General features: G+C 37.5%; 1 protein-coding gene across 2 annotated transcripts in view; it reads left to right on the plus strand.

The window, feature by feature from the left end:
* Nucleotides 1-21,064, plus strand: part of LUZP2 (leucine zipper protein 2) — a 362,411-nt gene that overhangs the window by 308,672 nt on the left and 32,675 nt on the right. For both annotated transcript variants that reach the window (XM_084771425.1, XM_084771424.1), the window contains 2 exons: nucleotides 1,288-1,362; nucleotides 7,447-7,611. In XM_084771425.1, the coding sequence (XP_084627551.1) occupies nucleotides 1,288-1,362; nucleotides 7,447-7,611 (240 nt within the window). The remainder of the gene's footprint in view (nucleotides 1-1,287; nucleotides 1,363-7,446; nucleotides 7,612-21,064) is intronic.

Consider the following 21,064-nt stretch of genomic DNA (forward strand, 5'->3'; position numbering starts at 1 on the left):
TACATTCAAAGGCTGAAAGCAACTTATGGCTATATTACAAGCACATATGGGTTGCAATGAAGCTGTGGCTGGGCACATATATATGATAATTTATGACAGAAAACTGTTGTCACCTTTTGGTTAAAAGAGTCAGCTGTTTTGTCCACGATCACAAAGCTAAGGCAAGATGTTTCTTTATTGAATATACATCTTTCCTTAGCGCAAATAGATTCTCCTCTTATACAATCTATCCTGACCGCAGTTCCTCCTCTGTCCACCCCCCACCCCCCAGTTCTCTCCACCTCCCGTCTCTCCCAGATCCACTCCCCTACTCTTCGTTTCCCTTCAGAAAAGACAAGGCCTCCAAGAGAAAACAACAAAACAAGATATAATTAAAAAAGGCAAAAGCCCTCATGTCAAGGCTGGATAAGACAACCAGAATCCCAAGAGCAAACAAACAAACAAAAAAAAACAATAACAACAACAAAAAAAGCATCAGAAACAGACATGCTCCAAATCACCATTTCTTCTGTGTATATGTTATGGCTGTTGGCTTGGTAGTTTTGTAGAATATATGCTTTCAAATAAGTACTTACTGTTGCTTTCATTAAAGAGACCTGTTACGAAGAAATGAAGAGATGTGCTAGGATACAGAAATATGGGATAAAACCTTAATAAGAAAAAAACAAATATTGCTACGTTAATCTCCTTGAATAACACAACAAAATATTGCACACTGTGCAGCTTACGTGAGACGTATCTGCACAGCTGCAGGCTCTAGATTGCTCATTTTCAGGTTCTCCTTGACTTGGTTTTTGGATAGCACAGCCTCTGGCCTGTTGATATGGCGATGGTAGCTTCACATTGAGTGTTTGTGTGATATTTACTTAAAAAAAAAAAAAGACAGAGAGACAGAGACAAACAGAGCATTTTATTTAATCCTAATTATATTCTCACCAAATAAAAACTTAAAGTCAACAAGACAGTCAGATACTAACACAGGAGATTGTGGAGATACAGTTCAGTCCCTAAAAATTAGAAACATCTTGTAGGAGGACGTACAAATATAAGGAAGTTTTGAGATAGTCTTTACCAAGGTGTTTCAACCCAGGAGACTTTAGTCCCAATTTATTCCTGTCGTTCTGTTCTCTGCTTACACATCAAATGACTGTGTAACTTTGTATTTTAATATGGAATTTAAACTAGCAGGCTATATTCTTTTTCTCTTATTCTTTTGCAGTGGAGGACAAATGTGTAGAGTAGATTACAGGGCATACTAAAATGCATTGCCTTTCTTTCTTGTTACAGGCCCAGCAGCTCACTGAACTGGAACAAAAGTTAGCTGTAGCCAAAAATGAACTTGAGAAAGCAGCTCTTGACAGGGTAAGTTCCCATCCAGAAGCCATAGCAACTTTGATTTCAGCAACATAGGATGTGCTTGCTGATGCCAGCCACTGTCCTGTGCAGTACTAGACACTCCGCACAGTAGCTGATTACAGAACTCTAGAACTCTCGATGTCTTCCTGGGACCCCGTGTTCTCCTCATTTTCATCTGCCACAGTAAACTAATTGAACTCTATGAGTTTAGAAGTTCATTTTTATCTTATCTTACTGATACACTTATTCCATTGCACCATAGATAAATTTATTTAATGTGAAATATGTGACATGCTGTTTTAACTCTGGATGAATGAGTACAAACAGTATAGAGGTAATCATTAACATTGAGTTGTTTTTTTTTTCCTTTTTTTTCTCCTTTATTAATTTATTCTTGTTACATCTCAATGGTTATCCCATCCCTTGTATCCTCCCATTCTTCCCTCCCTCCCATTTTCCCCTTATTCCCCTCCCCTATGACTGTTCCTGAGGGGGATTACCTCCCCCTGTATTTGAGTTGTTTTTTAAAAAACTATGTTTTAAATGCCTATGCTTTAGAACTGTTCCTCACATAAGAGAATTTGGACATATACACAAGGACATTTCACATAGTAATAATTGTCAATAAGTGTCAATAAGAGAGAATGTACAACTTCATACATATTGTATAGTCATATTTTGAAATGCTAGTCCAAACACAAAAATTATTAATAAAATATCCATTGTCTATAAGTAATAATTGCCAAAACACATGAAATTAATTGCAAATAGAATAAGTAAAAGAATAAATATCAATATTTTGGTTGTAATTGGTTTCTGAGAAATATATGGTAGATGGCCACAAAGCACATTTTTATGTACCACATGTTTCAGCCTCTAGATAATAGATACAGAGTAATAGTCTGTATACATAAATATTACACACACGTTATGCATGTAGTATATATGTAGGCATAGACCTTAGGTACATGGTGCCTGTATATTTATTTGTATTACAAATATTTGTCTATCTGTCTGTAATTTATGTATAGTTGTATTAAGAAGTTACAAAGATGCCCTTCCATATTCAATTCAGACTACTCTTAACCTCATGCATTATATTATTTTCTGTATAGCACTATAATTCTCAAAATCATCTTGGTTAAACTTAAAGTATTCACCTTCTCTCAAGAGCTGTCAACGCTGATGCCCATAGTATATGAATAATATTATTGATAATGTTGAAGAGGGAAAACAGTGAATTTATAGACTTATATCTTCAAAAATTCATTATATGAACTCAGAAAAATTATAAAAGAACGAAAGAAAAAAAAAGAAAAGAAGGTTGCCTTCTAATTACCAGTTTGCACTGTGGACTTTTTGCTGTGGAACGGGCAAGAAAGAGACTATGTAAGGCTGGTTCCATTTGGACATTTTCAGGTTTCACACTTTAGAAAGCCTGCTGTTCTGTGCATATTTTGATACTGTGCCATACTCCTGGCACTACATGGTAGTTCAAAGACAAGGCTAAAGATCTAATGTTTAGGGATATGACTGTGTCTCTCATGAGCATATTTCTTCACTTTGTTATGATTCAATCATCTTCACAGTTGACATAGGGAGCATCTCAGGCATATCATGTAGACTGTGTCACAATAGGGAAATTAAGGAGGACATATCCTGAATGTTAATGTTATTCTTTTAAAAGATTTGGAGTTCTGAGACAAATTAAATATTCAGATAAGTAAGCAGAAATCTCACCAACCTCAGTCCTCTGGCATGGTCACTTATTAATTTATCCAATTATTAACATTTAATAATTCAGTGTAGCCTAGCTTTTATTCTGTGGAGTAGACCAGGCATAATTCATTGGATGAACAATTTAGTAAGAAGGTTTCCCCAGTGATGCTTGCCCCATCATGCTCTAGCACAACTCTTGCTCTGTCGCCTTTTACAAAACACGTGGGGATTGTCTGGCCTGCCTTTGCTGGAATGAGCCAGCCAAGGGGAACATGCAATCCTCTCTGTCTTTGCTGCCACTTTCTCTAAAAGAATGTCTTATATCCCAAGAAGATACTGAGTCCTCAAGGTCCTAAGCAAATCTCCCAACTTCTAAGACTTTATCACATTTCTGTCCATTGAATTATTCTTTGTTATATATTCTCCCTGATCTGACACTATATAAGTGGTCAATTTATCAATGGTTGTGCAATTTTGAAAAAGTTTTTTGTGAGATTCTATTATATTGGATACTACAGGTTTCAGAACATGTATGACACATGGTCTTTGTTCCCATATCAAATATAATGGACTCACCAGGAAATAATACGTTCTGACCCACAAGGCAATAGAATAATATAACATGGTTCTGTGCATTACAAACACTTGTGTGTACCACCCAGGCTCACGTCCCAATCACAGTGGTTTGGTTAGAAATAGGCTTACGGCACAGAACTCGGGGATACTGCAGAGCTGTTCCTTCACCTTCAGTTCTGTTCACTTGTCTCACTATTCACCACTCTCACATGCACCCTTGTGCAGGGAGCCCACACCCTGCTAATAGCCTGTGCTAGTCTGGGGGTTGAAAGTCTCTAGGAACAGTATTCAAGTGCTTAAGTGACCATTTTATTGATTGGCTATATTCAAATCTTCCCAGTGTGATGCTTCATAGATGCCAGCCATACCACTTAGATTTTAAAGGTGACTTGAGTGTTATATGCATAAAAACTAGGCTGATGGGACTATTGCCTGTCATATTGAAAATACCCAGAAAGCCTATCCATTAGTATTATTAGTGAATGGGATAAGATTGCTTTTCTTTGATGAAAATTTTGTCTTCAACCTTTATAATTCTGTCACCTCTTTTATAGAGCTATAAAAAGTATGTCACATTATTAGAGATTGGTTTTAACAAATATCAAGCAAGATACATACGAAACTTAAAAAGCCACAGCTCTAGATCCAGGTGGACAGGCTATATCAGTCTATAATGGGTAGAAACTACAGTTTAAAAGAATTGTTCTTCACAACTTTGTCACGTTTATATGACACTTTTCTCACCCCCGTACATGTTTACCTGCTAGATATCTTGTATCTCATGTTCAAATAACCTTGACTTTCACATAAATATTGTGAAACCATCGTCAACTTCCACCTTAGTCCTATATGTTCTTTCTAATGAATGAAATGTCAGTATATTTTACCAAAATAAACAAAAGAATCTCAAGATCTATGAATCAATTCTGAGTTGCCAGAAAAACATTTATTTAGGTATACTGCAAGTACATTGAAAAATGGGGCATTTTAGCTGGAGAATTTACAATGTCAAGAGTGTATGGCAAAACCACTGGAAAAAGTGGTTTGAGGCAAGGAAAGAAAGGATAAACAAAGACGTGTGTGAGAAGAGAATAATTATGTTTCCAGATCCAGAGGAAAGCATGCTACACATGCCATACTATGCTTCAGTAAAGGACATCTTGTCATAGCAAACTTCAAAGTAAATAGTTGCCTGAAGCTTCAGTATAGACAACCCTGCAAGTATGATGATGAGACATCGGACAGTACTGTAGGGTCACTGTTTGTCCCTGGACCTGTGTGAACACAACACTCAGAGTCAGATGGACCTGTGTGAACACAACACTCAGAGTCAGATGGACCTGTGTGAACACAACACTCAGAGTCAGATGGACCTGTGTGAACACAACACTCAGAGTCAGATGGACCTGTGTGAACACAACACTCAGAGTCAGATGGACCTGTGTGAACACAACACTCAGAGTCAGATGGACCTGTGTGAACACAACACTCAGAGTCAGATGGACCTGTGTGAACACAACACTCAGAGTCAGATGGACATGTGTGAACACAACACTCAGAGTCAGATGGACCTGTGTGAACACAACACTCAGAGTCAGAAACCGGCGTGTTCAGTTACTGGCATTTACTGGGGTGGTAGAAAGAGGATGACACTAATATAGTGACAAATGTCAGACCGTAGTCTCTGTCAACAAAGAACTGTACCAAGATGTAAGACAAGAGGTCCTGGTACAGGCTATAGTCCAAGTAGACTACAAAATTCAGGAGGGAAATCATTCAGAACAACTTGAAGCAAAGAGTACAGAGCACTTTCTACTTCTACTGGGATACTTAGAGATAGTTTGTGTGTGACTATACTAAGCTGAGGATTTCCTGATGTGGTCAGGGACCTTCTGAGAGCACACACTTGACACAAAATTTAAGTTAAATTTGAATATAGGTGTACCGTCTTCCACAATACATCAAAACCTATTTTTAAATCTTCAATTGAAATTATTACTTCATGGACCTTCATTGCTTTCAGCATCTGAACTAAGTTATTGCTCTGACCACGAGATTTATTTACCAACTGGAAATGCACTTTAATCTCTCATCTGTTAGATGTATGGCGTGAACTGTACAAAAGAAAAGTAAAGAATATATACAGGAAATAATGTTGCTTTCTGCAGGTTCACAGTATTGAAATCCTCCATTATAAGCTTTTGTCTATAGAACTACAGCCATCTCATGCTGATCAGTCAGTGAAATGTCAAAATCCACATAATCTTTAACATGTCCACCACTGTACAAAAGTCTAAAGTCTAATGACCATCTTTCATTTTAAGATTTATTTTTATTTTTAAATTATACGTATGTGTGTGGCCGTGGGGAGAGGATGAATTTTATACATACGTACAGTGCTGCCAGAGGCCAGAAGGGGGTGTTGGATACCCTGGTGCCAGAATTTAAATGCTTCTGAGCTGCCTGTATATAGATGATGGAAACCAAGCTCTTGTGCTCTACAAGACTGCTGAACCATCTTTCCAGCCCCAAGACCATCAAAAGGATGCCTTGGAAATTCCCTGTGCTCAAGCATTCACTTTCAAAGGGCTTTGTACTGTTTCCCCTAGAACTTTCTAGGAGTGAGGGCTTAACCTAAATATACCTTCCTATTGTCCCTATGCGGTGTGTGTAGTTTCACCTTAACAGTGCCCATCTTTTTTAATATATGCAGTTTATTGGTATCTGTCCCATGCCTACCACTTTAACCACACTCATGTGCATTTTTTCACTGACCTACTTATATGTCACATCCTTCTGCTGCATTTTCTGCTTTGAAAACCTATTAGAAACCTCACTAAACACAATGATCAAGCTCCTTTCCGCAGCATGATTGCTAATTCACCCACATGCACATTTCATCAGAGTAGCAAAATATAGCCAGAGTATTTGTCAGGATGGTAGCATCTGTGAACAATGTCTGACATTGTCCTTGCCCGCTAAGGTCTCCTGAGCTACGATTCAGTGTCCTCACTTCTACTGGCATACTGGTCTTCCACAGCATCACCAGAATTATCTACCAAATATTGCTTCTAGTTTAATAGTGTTATCTTACCTGAAGTTTCATATTGTTTTATATCTTCTTACAAGCCAGTTCCAATGGCTTATAGACAGCATGGTCAGGTCTATAGAAGCAGAAAACCCATATCTTGATATACATTTTATGAATTAGTTATGTTTCTTATCAATACAATCAAATGAATGGAGAAAAGTAACTTAAAGACAGAAGGAGTTCGTCTGGCTCATGGTTTGAAGAGTTCCATGCATATCCAGACTTTTGGCAATGCAAAATGACATCATGTACATAAATATATTGGACCACATCTATGGCTTTCAGATGCAGTAGCAATAGCTTGATCACATCTTGGGAGATTAGAAAGCAGAAAGAGATGAAAGAAGTTAGTGGAAAGGAGGGAAGGAAGGGAAAGGAGAGACAGAGCAAGAGTGACAGAGCAAGAGAGAGAGAGAGAGAGAGAGAGAGAGAGAGAGAGAGCAGGCTATAAGTATGGTCATGCTATTTCTGCTAAGACCTGTCTCCCAGTTTCCCATTCCCTCATCCTAGGCTCCACAGCCTTCACTGTGCCACCACATGGGCACAAGGTGTTTGAGTATAGACCCTACTGTAGACACCACATAGAAACAAGACAAGAAATTTCACTTGAAAACCTGTTTGTATTTATATGGAGCAATTGTAGGCTGAGACCAATGTGTGAAATGGTAATAAGGTAAAAATGTTAACCCTTCCTTCTCTTTCAGGAATCACAGATGAAAGCAATGAAAGAGACAGTACAACTCTGCTTGTCATCAGTTTTCCGTGATCAGCCTCCTCCTTTGAGTCTCATCTCATCAAATTCACCACAGATGTTGCATCCATCCAGAACCATTGCTTCCAAAGTCCCAGAAACAAGGACAAAAATCAAGGTACTTTTTAATCCATGTGCTACCAGTAATGGCTATTAAAGTATTGTCTTTAATGTCCATCATGAATACTCATCACATTGAACCTAAGTCAGACACCAAACTCACAGACTGATTGATTAGGCAGCTCTCAACAGAGACTAGCTCAGTCTAAAATCCCAGAGAAGTCTTGCAGAAAGCAATGCTTCATTATCAAAGAGGTTGGTTCATAAGCATGAAATTATAACTGCTGATTTACAACAACAAAAATAGAAAAACAATGATTTTAAGTAATTTTTAAAAATATTTGTGTTACATTCTCATAAACAACACAGATACAAACCTTCTTTGGAAGCATAAGTAACATTCCTCATAAAAACATGCACATTAAAATTAAGTAAATATTTTTGGTTGTGAGTCTAGCCTTTAACCGCTGAGCTATCTCCCCAGCCCAATCGAAGAATGGATAAAGAAACTGTGGTACATTTACACAATGGAATACTACCTAGCTATTAAAAACAAGAAAAATCATGAAATTTGCAAGCAACTACAAAGAACTAGAAAAGTTCATCCTGAGTGAGATAAGCCAGTCCTAGAAAGACAAACATCGTATACACTCACTTATAAGTGGGTTTTAGCAGTATAGTACAGGGTAATCATATTACAGTGCATAGACCAAAAGAAGATAAGTAACAAGGAGGACTCAAGGGAGGATGATTAAATCTCACTCAGAAGGGAAAGCAGAAGACAGAGGTAGTTTTTGAAGAGAGGGAATGAGGTAGGAGAGGAAACTCAGAGAGAAATGAGGGTGGAATCAGACCAGAAGAAAGCAGGTCGGGAGGACAGAAGGCCTGCAGAAAAAAAGTGAGACCCTGGGCAGGGGAAATCTGAGTGACAAGCTGGAGACCTAAGTCAGGATAGGCTTCTGGGAGGGTGTCAGGGAGACCTTAGCTGAGACTCCTATTAGCAGGAATCATGGAGACTTAAGAGGATACCTTCTAACTAGAACAGACTCTTAGTGGAGGGAGGAGAACGCCAACCTACACACCAGAACTTCGAGCCAAAACATACCCTGCCTACAAGATGCATAGGGATAAGCATAGAGCAGAGGCGATGTCCAACCAGAGCCTGGCCCAACCCAAAACCCACACCGTGAGAAAGAGCCAACCCCTGATACAATTAATGATACGCTGCTATACTTGCAGACAGGAGCCTAACAGAGTTGTCCTCTGCAGGGCTCCACATAGCAGTGGTTCGAAACAGAGCCGAGACTCAAAGCCCAAACCTTGGATAAAATGGAGGGAGTCTTGTGGGAAAGTTGGGGAGAAGTATAAAAGTACCTAGAGGTGACAGGCGCTCTTTAAGAAGACCATCAGAGCCAACTAACTAGGACCCAGAAAGACTAGTGAAATCTGAAGCACCAACCAAAGACCATACATGCACTGGACCTAGGCCTCCTACACAGATATAGCAGAAGAGCAGCTCAGGCTTCATGTAGGTCCTCTAGTAAGGGTGCAGAGGCTGTCTCTGACATGGACTCTGCTGACTGCTTTTTGATGACTTCCCCTGGTGGGACTGCCACTCGGTTCTGATGTGGACTTAATGAACTGAGGTGAACTGGTTTCCCTAGTGCTATGTTTGTGGCAGAAACAAACCCTCATCTGAAACAGATGACTTCCTGCAAACTATGCCCTCAGTTCTGTGATCATGTGGCTTTTGTCTCCAACCCAAATTACAATTGCTTAAATGAATTATTTGAGCTGGGATTTTTACGACCTTGAATATATAGAGAAGATTACTGAGGGTTGCTTTTATTGATTTTCAAGTATTGAATGTATGTCCTGTCATTGAAATTAATAAATATTTATTATCTCTCTTAGTTTAACACAGAAAAGAGCAGAGAGGATTTAAGCAAGCAGTTCGTAGATTCCTTATTTTTCAAAAACCAATAATAAAAAAAATCCATTGTTTAAGATAAATTTCAATAAATCTAGACTAACGTAATAAGCAGTATTGTATTTTAGAGATTAGCATTAAAAGCTTGTCTAATGTTTATGCTTTGCCTATGTTCTTCATCTTTTTAACAGTGACAGAAATTGTGTTTTATGTGTGCTCAGGGCATAATCTCTATGCAGGAACCTAGAAGACAATATTGTTCTAAGTCCTGAATCGTATAACATGATGTATTATATACAAGAGAATCAATCTCATCAGTCATAAGAGAATTTTCTCTATAAAACAAAAGTAATGTGCTTTGTGTAAGAAGGTAGAGATTGAACACAGGTCCCTGCACAACCTAGGCTAGTGTTCTTCCATGGAGTACATTCTCAGCCTACACATTGTTTGTTTGCTTTTAGATTGTTTGCTTGTTTGTTTGAGGCTGGGTCTTACTACCTCACCCTGGCTATCTTGAAACTCTCTTCATAGAACAGCTTGGCCTTAAATTCACAGAGATCTGTCAATTGTTTCCACTTGAGTGCTGGGATTAAATATTTGGCCCTCAGATACTTTTTAAATTATCACATTTAACCATTGTAACCATTAGAGAGAGAGTTCCTTGTATCCCACGGAGTGGTGTGCCTGAGAGAGCGTGGCCTATCCCGCGGAGTGGTGTGCCTGAGAGAGCGTGGCCTATCCCACGGAGTGGTGTGCCTGAGAGAGCGTGGCCTATCCCGCGGAGTGGTGTGCCTGAGAGAGCGTGGCCTATCCCATGGAGTGGTGTGCCTGAGAGAGCGTTGCCCACTACTCATTCTACTCGGTCTGTTTGGATCTGGGATAGCTACAGTAACCTGAGAACTTAGACTCTGTCTTCCATGCTTCAGCATCAATTTTCATCAATTTTCATCAATTTTTATTTAGTATTTTTAACTTTACATTTTAAAAATAATGTACAAAATAATATCTTTCATTTTCATGTTTTCATGCATAAAAGTCTTTGTACATTGTTAAATAATCACATACCATAACCCCTCTTTCCCCTTCCCTCTCCATCAGTCATCCTTCTCCAAATAGCCTTTCCCCATTTATCCCTGTATTTGTAACAGTGTCTAATCATTTATCTATCTAGTTACCTATCATCTATCATCATCAGTCTTTGATCTGTAAGTCATCTATATAATCTATCTCTTTAGTCTAACACACCATTATTATCTATCCAATATTTGAGAGAGAGAAAATAATCTATTATTTTTCTTACTGTGTCTATATTATGTAACACAATGAATTTCAGTTTTACACATTTTTCTCGAGATTCCATAAACTGGTTTTCTGCTGTTTAGTGGCCCTCACTGTGTTTAGGTACCACATTTTCTTTTGATGTTCATCTGTGTACTGGCATTTAAATTAGTTCCATATCTTGACTATTGTGATTAGTGCTACAGTGGATGCGATGTGTAAGCATCCTTATAGTATGCAGATTCTGTGTGTACATCCCCATGGTATGTGGATACTATGCTTGCATCTTTACAGTGTTTGGATACAAACTATTTTCGTTGTATCAAGAAGAGTTGTTCTGGTTTCACCTTTATGAAGAATTTCCATTCTTATTTTCAGATATTGGCTGCACGTTTTATAGTCCCACAAGCAAGGAATGAAGGTTCTCTCTTCATATTCTTGCCAATGTTGGCTGTTTGATTCCTGTGTCACAGCCATTCCAACTGAGATACACTCTCTGTGTACTATTCTCCAAGGGCTAAAGTTGTTGAACCTTTTAAAACATTTTGAGCATTTCTCTCTCTCTTTCTTTTATGAGAACTATCTGTTTAATTAATTTAATTTTTAACATTAATTTTTGATTTTTTAATATATTGTAGATTTTAATTCCTTGTTAAATAAATAGCTACTCAGGACTTTCTCTCATTATGCCAGCTGTCTCAACACTATGTTAATTGTTTTCTTTGCTGAACAGAAACCTTTTAATTTCATGCAGTCTTATTTGTCAAGTATTAGCCTTATTTTTGACTGTTAGGTGTTCTTTCAGTCAGTATTTGCTTTTGAATCTGTCTCAAGTGTTTTCCCATAACAGTTTCAAAGCATTAGGTCTTACACTAAGTTTATTGCTCCATTTGAACAGACTTGTATGTGGTGAGAGATAGGGATCTAAGCTCATTCTTATACATGTTAATATCAGTTTTCTCAGCACAAGTTTTTAAAAGGGCTGTCTCTTCTCCAGTGTATGCTTTTGATATCTTTGTTGAAAACAAACTGCTTGTCACAGTGTACATTTATTTGGGGGGGAAGTCCTCTGTTCTTTTGAACTCTTCTACTTATTTGCCTTTGATGCCAGGACATGTTGGTTCAATATTGTTTGGCCATTTGGAATAAATTGTATTTCAACATTAATTTGAGGGATTTCCCCCTAGCTCTTAGAAGAGTGTCACTACGTTTCATCAAAGTTGTATTGGACCATCAATCGCTGCCATTTTCAGTAGCATGGCCATTTAAACAATATTAGTTCTGCTTGACACTTGTCTATGGGAGTGCTCTGCATTCTCTGGTGCCTCTGCAATACTTTCTTAAGTGCGGCACAGTTTCCATTTCATATGAGTTCTTTCCCCTCGGTTAAGGCTATGTTTTGCTGTTTTATTTTTCTCTTGAAACTAGTGTGTATGTGGTTCTCTTCCTGATTTCATCAGCAGCATTTGAAATCATTCTTAGTAGTGTTTCGTACAGCTTCTCCTGAAATTTGTGAAGCGTATCTAAAATAACAAATTTAAGGCTGTATGTAGAAGAAGACAAAAATCACTCACATAGTAACATTTGATGTTACTTTATGCCTTCTAGAAGGTTCGTGATGTAAACATTATGCTTATTTCTGTGTGTGTGTGTGTGTGTGTGTGTGTGTGTGTGTGTGTTTTATGTGCATATATTGTATACATGTGATATATAAGTATGTTTACATGTTTTAAAGCCAAATGTTCATTACACTACTACAGAATCATAAGTTTGCTCTCTCATCATTGTGCACTTATTTTCTTGGCTACGATAGCATGCCTAATACATGGGCCATCAGTCCCACAGCTCATACAGGCTCCACAATGTTCCTGTCGCCATGTTTCTCATGTGTGCATCCAGTTATGCTTTCTTACTCTCCACCACTGCATCCTCCATAGTCATTAAGGTCTCATTCTTTCTGATTTGAGTGTAATTTTTTTCTTAACTTCTCAGGAAGATATTTTTATACTGTGGCCTCTGAGGGCTTGTAGTTCATGCCTCGGTTACAAAGTATGTGCTATCTTCCTTATCCTCAGGAGGATGACTGACCTTATCTTCTTGGTCTGCCCGGCATGGGGTCTTCAGAGAACTAACTTAAAATAGGATTGAATGTGTGTTCATCTTCCTACCTGACACATTTTTGGAAAATATGTCTCATTGAGTGTTGCATTCAATTAGATTGCCCTATACATACATACATACATATATAATACATACATATATACATATATAATAGGTATTTTGGACTCTCAGGATAACATTTGACGGTACATGAATCAGCACAAGGCAGATTATCAAGGCTTCTTTACTTTAAATTTTAAATTTAATTTTAGTGTTTAGAATTGAATGGTCTAACTAGCTTTTATTAGAGAAAAAAGATTAAGGATATTGTTGGTTCTAAGTGTGTCTAGGAGAATGTATTTGTCATGTCTTTGCTAAAGCATGTGTTTTATAGAACAGTGTTTGAATAAAAAGGTGAGTGCAAAGGGAACCACCATTTTCATTTTGTGCAAGCTGAACATAACTGGAATGAAAAAAAAAACCAAGGAAGCCAGTTTCTTTGATCCTGTGATAATTGATGGTAGCTTGACTATGGTGGTAAAAGGGACATTTGATTCCAATATACTGATGGGGAGGACTGGTTTAAACTCATGATAAAATGTATTACTAAGGTATACTGTATGAACTCTTGACTCTAATGGGAGATGCACAGAGAGAAAACCAAGTTGGCACTCCAAGTATGCATACATAGATGGCATGAACAGTAAGGGGGGTTTTTTCAAGGAAACCAATTGAAGTGTTTTCTATATGCTAACAACTGGGTGTCTGTCATATGCCAAGTGTACAACTGTGTTCCCTAACATCATGTTTTGATCTGGAACAAAGGGAATGAATCTGAATTTACAGGTCAGATTTGACATCCTCACCATACATGAAAGTTTAATGTTGTAAGCGTAAGAGGTTATCCAATGCGAGACAAAAGGCAAGGGCCTCTGAGGACACACATGTGAGAAATACTGCATGCATGCCTTTAGCAACCAAGTCAGAGCAGGCTTCTTGATGGTGAAATTATATCCCTTTAAAAAAAAAAGAAATTATATCCCTTACCCTTTTCTTTTGCTGAGTTAAACTTTGCTTATTTTTGAACTAAGAAGCTTGGTTATCTGATGCTAGTTTGGTTTTTTTTAACAATGAAAACTGAGAATATGTGTCAGTGTGGACATGGAGAATGTAGAATGTTCCGGTGGCCTCCTGGGACTAGTTTATAAACAAGTGGAAGTGTGACTGTGGAATCTGTGAATTTTATGCTCATCACAAAGTAATCATGGCCTTCATTAGTTACTAATTATACCCTCACAATAAAGTAAGTTTTCTTAAAGTCAGTATTGTAACGAACAAAGGCTACAAAACAGTGAAAGTGGGTATCTTTTGTAGAAGAGTATCTTTTGGTCCATGTAGCAAATATCTATCTTTATATACTACTATTTTGTTTCATTTCTTAGTTAATGATATCTCTGGGATAGACTGAAATTGGTACCATTTACACTACTAAAATTGGTAGACACCATAAATCAGAATCCTACTAAGCCACAGAGGTAGAACACAGAATTATTGTTATGGATGTGCATATATGTGTACACAAGTGTGTGTGTATCTGTGTGGGTAGTACATTTGAATCATAAACATCACATTATCAGCAGCATAGTACATATAAGTACATTGGTTTTATGCTCTCCTTCTGCTTACATGATAGAACTAAACATATAGCAATATGCTAAATGTGTGTGTTCTTATGTATGTGTGTGTGTTCTTATGTATATATGTACATCTGTATGGGATGTGTGTTTGCATGTGTATGGTGGATGTATATGTGCTGTATGTATGTGAATATGCAGGTTTTTCACTTGTGGAGGCCAGAGGAGAATGTGGATGTCTTTTCGTATTGCTATCCAGCTTATGGACTGGAAACAGAGTTTCTCAATCAACTCCAAGATTGCTATTTTAATCAAAATGCTGGACATGGGAATCTCAAAATTCACCTGTTTCTGTTCCCCAGTGCTACTGGAGTATTATACATGTAGAGTTATGCTTGACGTTTTATATGGGTGCTCAGAATTCAAGTTCAAATTATCACACTTATAATGCAAGCCCTCTTATTCATTCAACGATGTACTGCTTTGGTGTATAAAACTCCATAATGGAGAAATAAAAATCTATATTATCAATCAGGCTTATTAAAAACTCATTTTTTGCTGCTTTCTAGTTAATAATGTTATCGAGTTACTTCTCCTTTTTCAAAACCCCCTTCTGTATCTTCTTATCTGTAAAATGCAAGTAAAATCACCATCTTTGTAAAGCTGTTATGGAAATGTAGAAAATTTACCACTTAGTCGTATGCATCCCTTGGAACATGGACAATAAAAATGTGAAATAAAAAGTCTAATACCTGGAAACCAGAATCCCACTATGAACATATTTTTTAAAATATATTTGGGGCTGGAAGAGGACTTAGCCACTGATAGGAGTCACTGCTCCTGCAGGGCACCTGAATTCAGTTTCCAGAAGCCATGTCAGGCTCACAAGCAATTTTACCTCAGAGGGATCTTATACCTCTGATGATATCCTCACAAGTGTGCCATTCTCTCAAAGAGAAACATGCACATTAATAAAAATACAATTTATTTAAACAATAATGTTCTTATGAAGATACCAGTGATTTTTCAACATAGCCCTATCATTCCTTAACTGTCCCACTATAAGAACACAATGTAGCGACTCACAGAAATGTAACATCACTTTTAGCATGAAAGTGAAACAAAAATAAGAAAACGCATTTACCATCAGGGTCACCATAGCAATGCTATAAACAACAAAGAAGAGAAAAAAAATACAGACATACTAGATTAAGAAAGTGCTGAAATTGCCTTATGCGGACACAAGGTTTTACTCCATCCCAGAATATATAATCTTGTCAATCTTGCTCTTTCTGCAACACAGCTCACTATCTTAGTGTCTGCTATAATTACATGGGTAAAGGTCACAGTCGTGAGAGCTCCATAAATGCAACAGGATGTCATGCTAATTTTTTAAGTTTTTTTTTAAATACCAAAGTCATTTATGGCAGCAAGCTCCAGGGATCTAATCAGGAGTTTCCCAGCATCTGAGTTAAAATAGCATATATCTTAGTGCCTAGCATCTTAGTGGATGTGGGTTTTTATTACCTTCCTATCTGCCAAAGTTCTTTGGCAAAGCAATTCCTCAGACCTATCAGGACAGTGCACCTACAGTCACCACAGCCCGTGCTTCTCATATTAGACTGTATTTTCAAATTATTGGGTGTTTCAAAAATACCCTATCGACTATCAGCACTCTTAATTCAGATGGAATTGAGGACATAGGCATGTTCAGGGGTCACTCAAAGTGCCTAACTTACAGTCCATACTGAAAATAATTAAAATACTGCGCGTAGAATTAAGAAAGGATACAATGCCTTGCAAGCATGAACCTTCTTATCATCCTCTACTGATAGAGGAAATTTCTCATTTGACCATATCAGAAGGGTAGGTTTTAGACATTTTTCTTCCTATATGATTGCTCATCAGCTAACCACTTAGCTACCTACCACCTTCCATACTGCAAACACATATAATATACTCTATATACACATTTACCGTGAGTATAAAATAAGTAAATAAATATTCATATTTTTATGAAATACATCACAATGGTATATGAGACCTGAGAAAATTTAGATTATATTTTCAGCATATGAGGTTATAATGCTTTGTTTGATGACTGCCACTAGATTTGTCCCCTTTCTGACAATACATATATATTAGTACATACCATGTGTTGCAATAGAAGCTACTAGGATTCTTGGAATAGTTCAATTGCAGAGAATATGCCTAAAATGTTCAAAGCCATATGTTTAGTCCACACTACCACAAAAGATGGTTATATATAAATAAACATGTACATACAATAAATTATAGAATATACTTGAAACAGTAGATGTAAAGTGAGCCCTTTGTGGCAGCTTATTTGTGATATGGGTACAAATGTTTGCTCTTAGAAATAGCACAAGATTAAATGTTCATAAACATTCATTCTTGGTACAAATTGTGAGGCGAGATATGAATCTTGACTGCTTGGAAGTCCTGAAATGCTTCAGGGAGAGATTGTTAGCAACTGAAGGATATATGTCATTTAATCCTTCTAAAATTAAAGTAAATTGGAGCAAAATATTATTGGTGAGAATATTGGCTTCAGTAATTATCAGAAGTTGCATTAAACACCTTGTTATCATGTGCAAAGAAAATAGTGTCTACTTTACTTCCTATTTTTAATGTTCCTTCTTCTTTAATCTGTATATTATTTGATATTTTATCCATGCATAAAGTCTGTTATTACCACACCCCTGACCTCTTCCAACTTTCCATGGATGCCACAAAAATACATGGCCTCCTAACTTCATGCTTTCATTTTGTAAAGGTATCTCAAGTCTAGTTAATGCTACCAGTATGCACAGAAATGTGGGCCACCCACTGGGCCTTAGGCACCTTGCCAGTAGTCAGAACTCTCAGTGAAAATTATCTACCCTCAGCTGTCCAGCTTGTTGGGAGGTGGGGGTCATGAGACCGTTGCCATCATCATCTATGGACTGTTATAACATTGACCAGGAAGCCTGTCAGAATCTTCAGTTATGTGTTACAAACTAACTGCCAGGTGTCATGCTTGAAAGATCCAATCTGGAGTTGAGCAGACCAATTAAATACGGTTTTGCTCCAGTTTCTCAATGTGCAGGCTCCTTCAGCAATTAGGCCCCAAGACTGTGGTCATTCTTTACGAATAGGGCTCTCAGCACAAAGCAATGCACCTAATAAACCCATGTGCATGTGTGCTAATTTAGCACAATGAGCCAGATATGCAGTATTCTAGTGTTTCAAAACATAGAATCTAAAAACGGAGCTTCTGAGACAGTGCTATGCAACGTTAATGACCTGTGAGGGATGGGATTCTCAATTAATTTGTCGATATCCTATGAGCATATACAGGGGGAGGAGGTCCCCCTCAGTCACAGACATAGGGGAGGGAAGTAGGGAGGAAGTGGGAGGGAGGGAGGAATGGGAGGATACAAGGGATGGGCTAACAATTGAGATGTAATACGAATAAATTAATAAGAAAAAATAAGAAAATAATAATTTCTCACTAATAGCATGAGACTACATTGTTTTCCACATGGAAAAAGAACTCTGTTATGAGAATTAACTGAATGGTATGGTTTTCAGATGCATATTTTATGTGTGTGGAAGTGTGGGAAATAGGCACGTGTGTGTGTGTGTGTGTGTGTGTGTGTGTGTGTGTGTGTGTGTGTGTTCATGCTATGAAGTGAATATAGAAAACAAAAGGCAATACACAGGAGTCTGTTCTCTGTTTCCACTATGGGCACCAGGGATTGGACTCAGCTTCTGGGCTTGCTCTTTTACAAACTGGGCATTTAGCCAGCCCCTGACTTATTTGTTATCTACTAAATATTGTTATATGACAATTTCTGAAGAAATGTCCCTCCAAGAACTCTAAACAGAATTTGACAAAAAAGGGAAATAATTTAGAGGCTCGGAGTGGGGCTGCGTACCTGCTATCTCAGTTCACTCGCGAGACTGAGGCAGTAGGATTTTAATCTCTATACATGCTTGACCTATGTAACATGTAATAGGTCATCCAGGTAACGTAATAGGAACCTAACTCAAAAATGAAAAGAAGGAACTATTAAAAGGGGCCCCGGCTCTACCACAGTGCTAAGGTACTGGCCTCGCAGAGGCAAACCCTTGCGTACAATTTCCTGTAGAAATGAAGGAAAAGAGAAAGTTTGCTGAAAATAAATAGGTTCTTGCACAAGACTTGATTAGGGAATTTTCATGTTGATTAGCTCCCTTTGCACTGTCATTAGATGTCAATTCTGTGAAGACTGTTAAAAGCAGGACTTTGTTTTCTATCACTATATGGATGGAATTTCCTCAAAACCATGGGTGACATTATTGAGCTCCCTACAAGGCTGGCCTCGGGCTTTCCTATGATCTGTGTACACTCGTTTCGTCATCTTTCCTTTATGAAGCCGGGAATGGTCTCAGAGCTACCTAACATTAGAAATTATTTACAGCAGCCACATTCCAAGGGCAAACATTTCCCTTCCGGGACACCATAGATCATCCTGTTTTGGATAATAAAATATGAGCATATAATTTCAAATTTGTGACATTCTGTGCATGTAGTAGTGGGGGAAAAGCTTGGATAAATGAAATACAGAGATAGAAAGATAGCACAATGCAAAATATGAGCCTTTTCACTGAACCTATTAGTGACAGGTTGACAGAACACAATCAGAAGAGGCAATTTGCAGTTGCTCATATGTGAATTGATGGTTTCCTGTTCCCATTATCTTTCAGGCATAAATAGGTAATTTCTTTATGATTCTATCATGTAGCTAATTAAATTGATTATGAAAATATGTTTCTTGATGACTGGCTTTGCTCAGGTCTGTATACCAATTACCTAGGAGACTGCTGGAAACAGTGTGTCTCAAGAGGAATATTTTATAAATATGCAAATGGTGAGATGAAAGAGAAGTAAAAGTAACTAAAAAAAAAAACCTCATTCACCACACCACCCTTTATGACTTCATCTCATATGTCAGCATAATTCCAGGATATAAAGTAGATCAGGGATATTTGGAGAATGCAATCAGATACATCACAAACATATTTCAGACTGTCAGCGTTTGAAAGCGAATGCTTCTTTTCTGGCATGTTAGCATTGTACTTTGTTGTGAACATTCATGTTTCATAAATGTTTTCCTGAAATTGTTCAATAGCAATGATAGATTTTATTTACATAGTTCTTTATGGATACAATCACAAGCCGTCTTATTTTATTGTTACAATAATTATAACGAATCTAATTTAAGCAGTTCTCCTCTTATAAAAATTGAGCTTAACCCCAATATTCTGATGATGAATATAACAGCCAGCCAAATTACCTAGCACCAAACCAGAGGATCCAAGCTTCTGCCCTCTAAGGGCTATGTTTGGGCCTCTCCAAATATGTGCTATGTATGTGGGTTATTTGAAGAGATTTCTTGAGTCACACATTACATACACACACACTATTGCATTGCAGTGAAGCATTGCAGTGATTCGGAAAATTGCATTAATAATCACTTTTCATTTTGGGGACACATTTGGATCATTTAAAATAATGATTAAACTCAATACAATATGAAATTTGTAAGCCATCTTTCACTTTCAAATTCTGGCACAACTTTTCTTTTTGATACCATAAATGACTTGATAATACAAATTTTATCTTTTGCATCCATGTTGCCATTTTACATCCTCAACACTTTTAAGGAATTGCTAGGACTGGCAAATATTCAATCCTCTGCCCCTCATGAATTCACAGGCTTGAAGACTCTGCCCACGACGTTATCAGTTTTTAAACACTTTACAAATAAATCCCTTTACTGTGTTATGCAGTGATACATCATTAAGCATGAGTTTAAGGTGACCATAGCATTATTCTGCTAACTTCACAAGTTCCTCTTTATACGTATATTTCAATGACTGCATAGACGTCTTCATTATTTTGATTTGCACACACAATGTTTTCCCACAGTTTTCCATCTCACACAATTTCTCTATTCTGAGTACATCTATGACTGTTCTGACATGTTATCAGTAGAAAAAATGTATAGAAGATACTATATAAGCAAAGCAATGAAGTGTAAAATTCTTGGTGAAATGTTACTTACAAATAAGTTGTTTCCGTCTCTAATTCTGTAACATACCTTTTGAGGCTGGAAACTGTAATGAAAAGCAATCTGCTATGAAAAAGTGAGTGTACAAACCAAACCAGTGTAAGGGCAGCAAGAGGATGAGGAAACAAGAGACGGCAATAGGATGAGTAAGTTCAAAATACATTACATACATGTACGAAAATGGAAAGGGAAAGCTTGACTCATAGAAGCACGATGTGTTAATAAAATGTAATAATAGACTATACATCAGCAGGGCAGTCTCTCACAGGGGATTTTTTTGGGAAGGAACTATTGGAAGGACTAATAAAATTAAAGGGTGCTGGTGAGATGTGCAAAGAGCAATTGGACCTGAATCTGATTCCCTATCTAACGTGTAAAAGCTAGGATTGGTCATCTCTACTATAACATCACACATTTGGATTTGGGGGTGGGATGACTGATGGGGCTATT

Source organism: Acomys minous, assembly GCF_964271855.1.
Source record: "Acomys minous genome assembly, chromosome: 2".
Lineage (NCBI taxonomy): Eukaryota > Metazoa > Chordata > Mammalia > Rodentia > Muridae > Acomys > Acomys minous.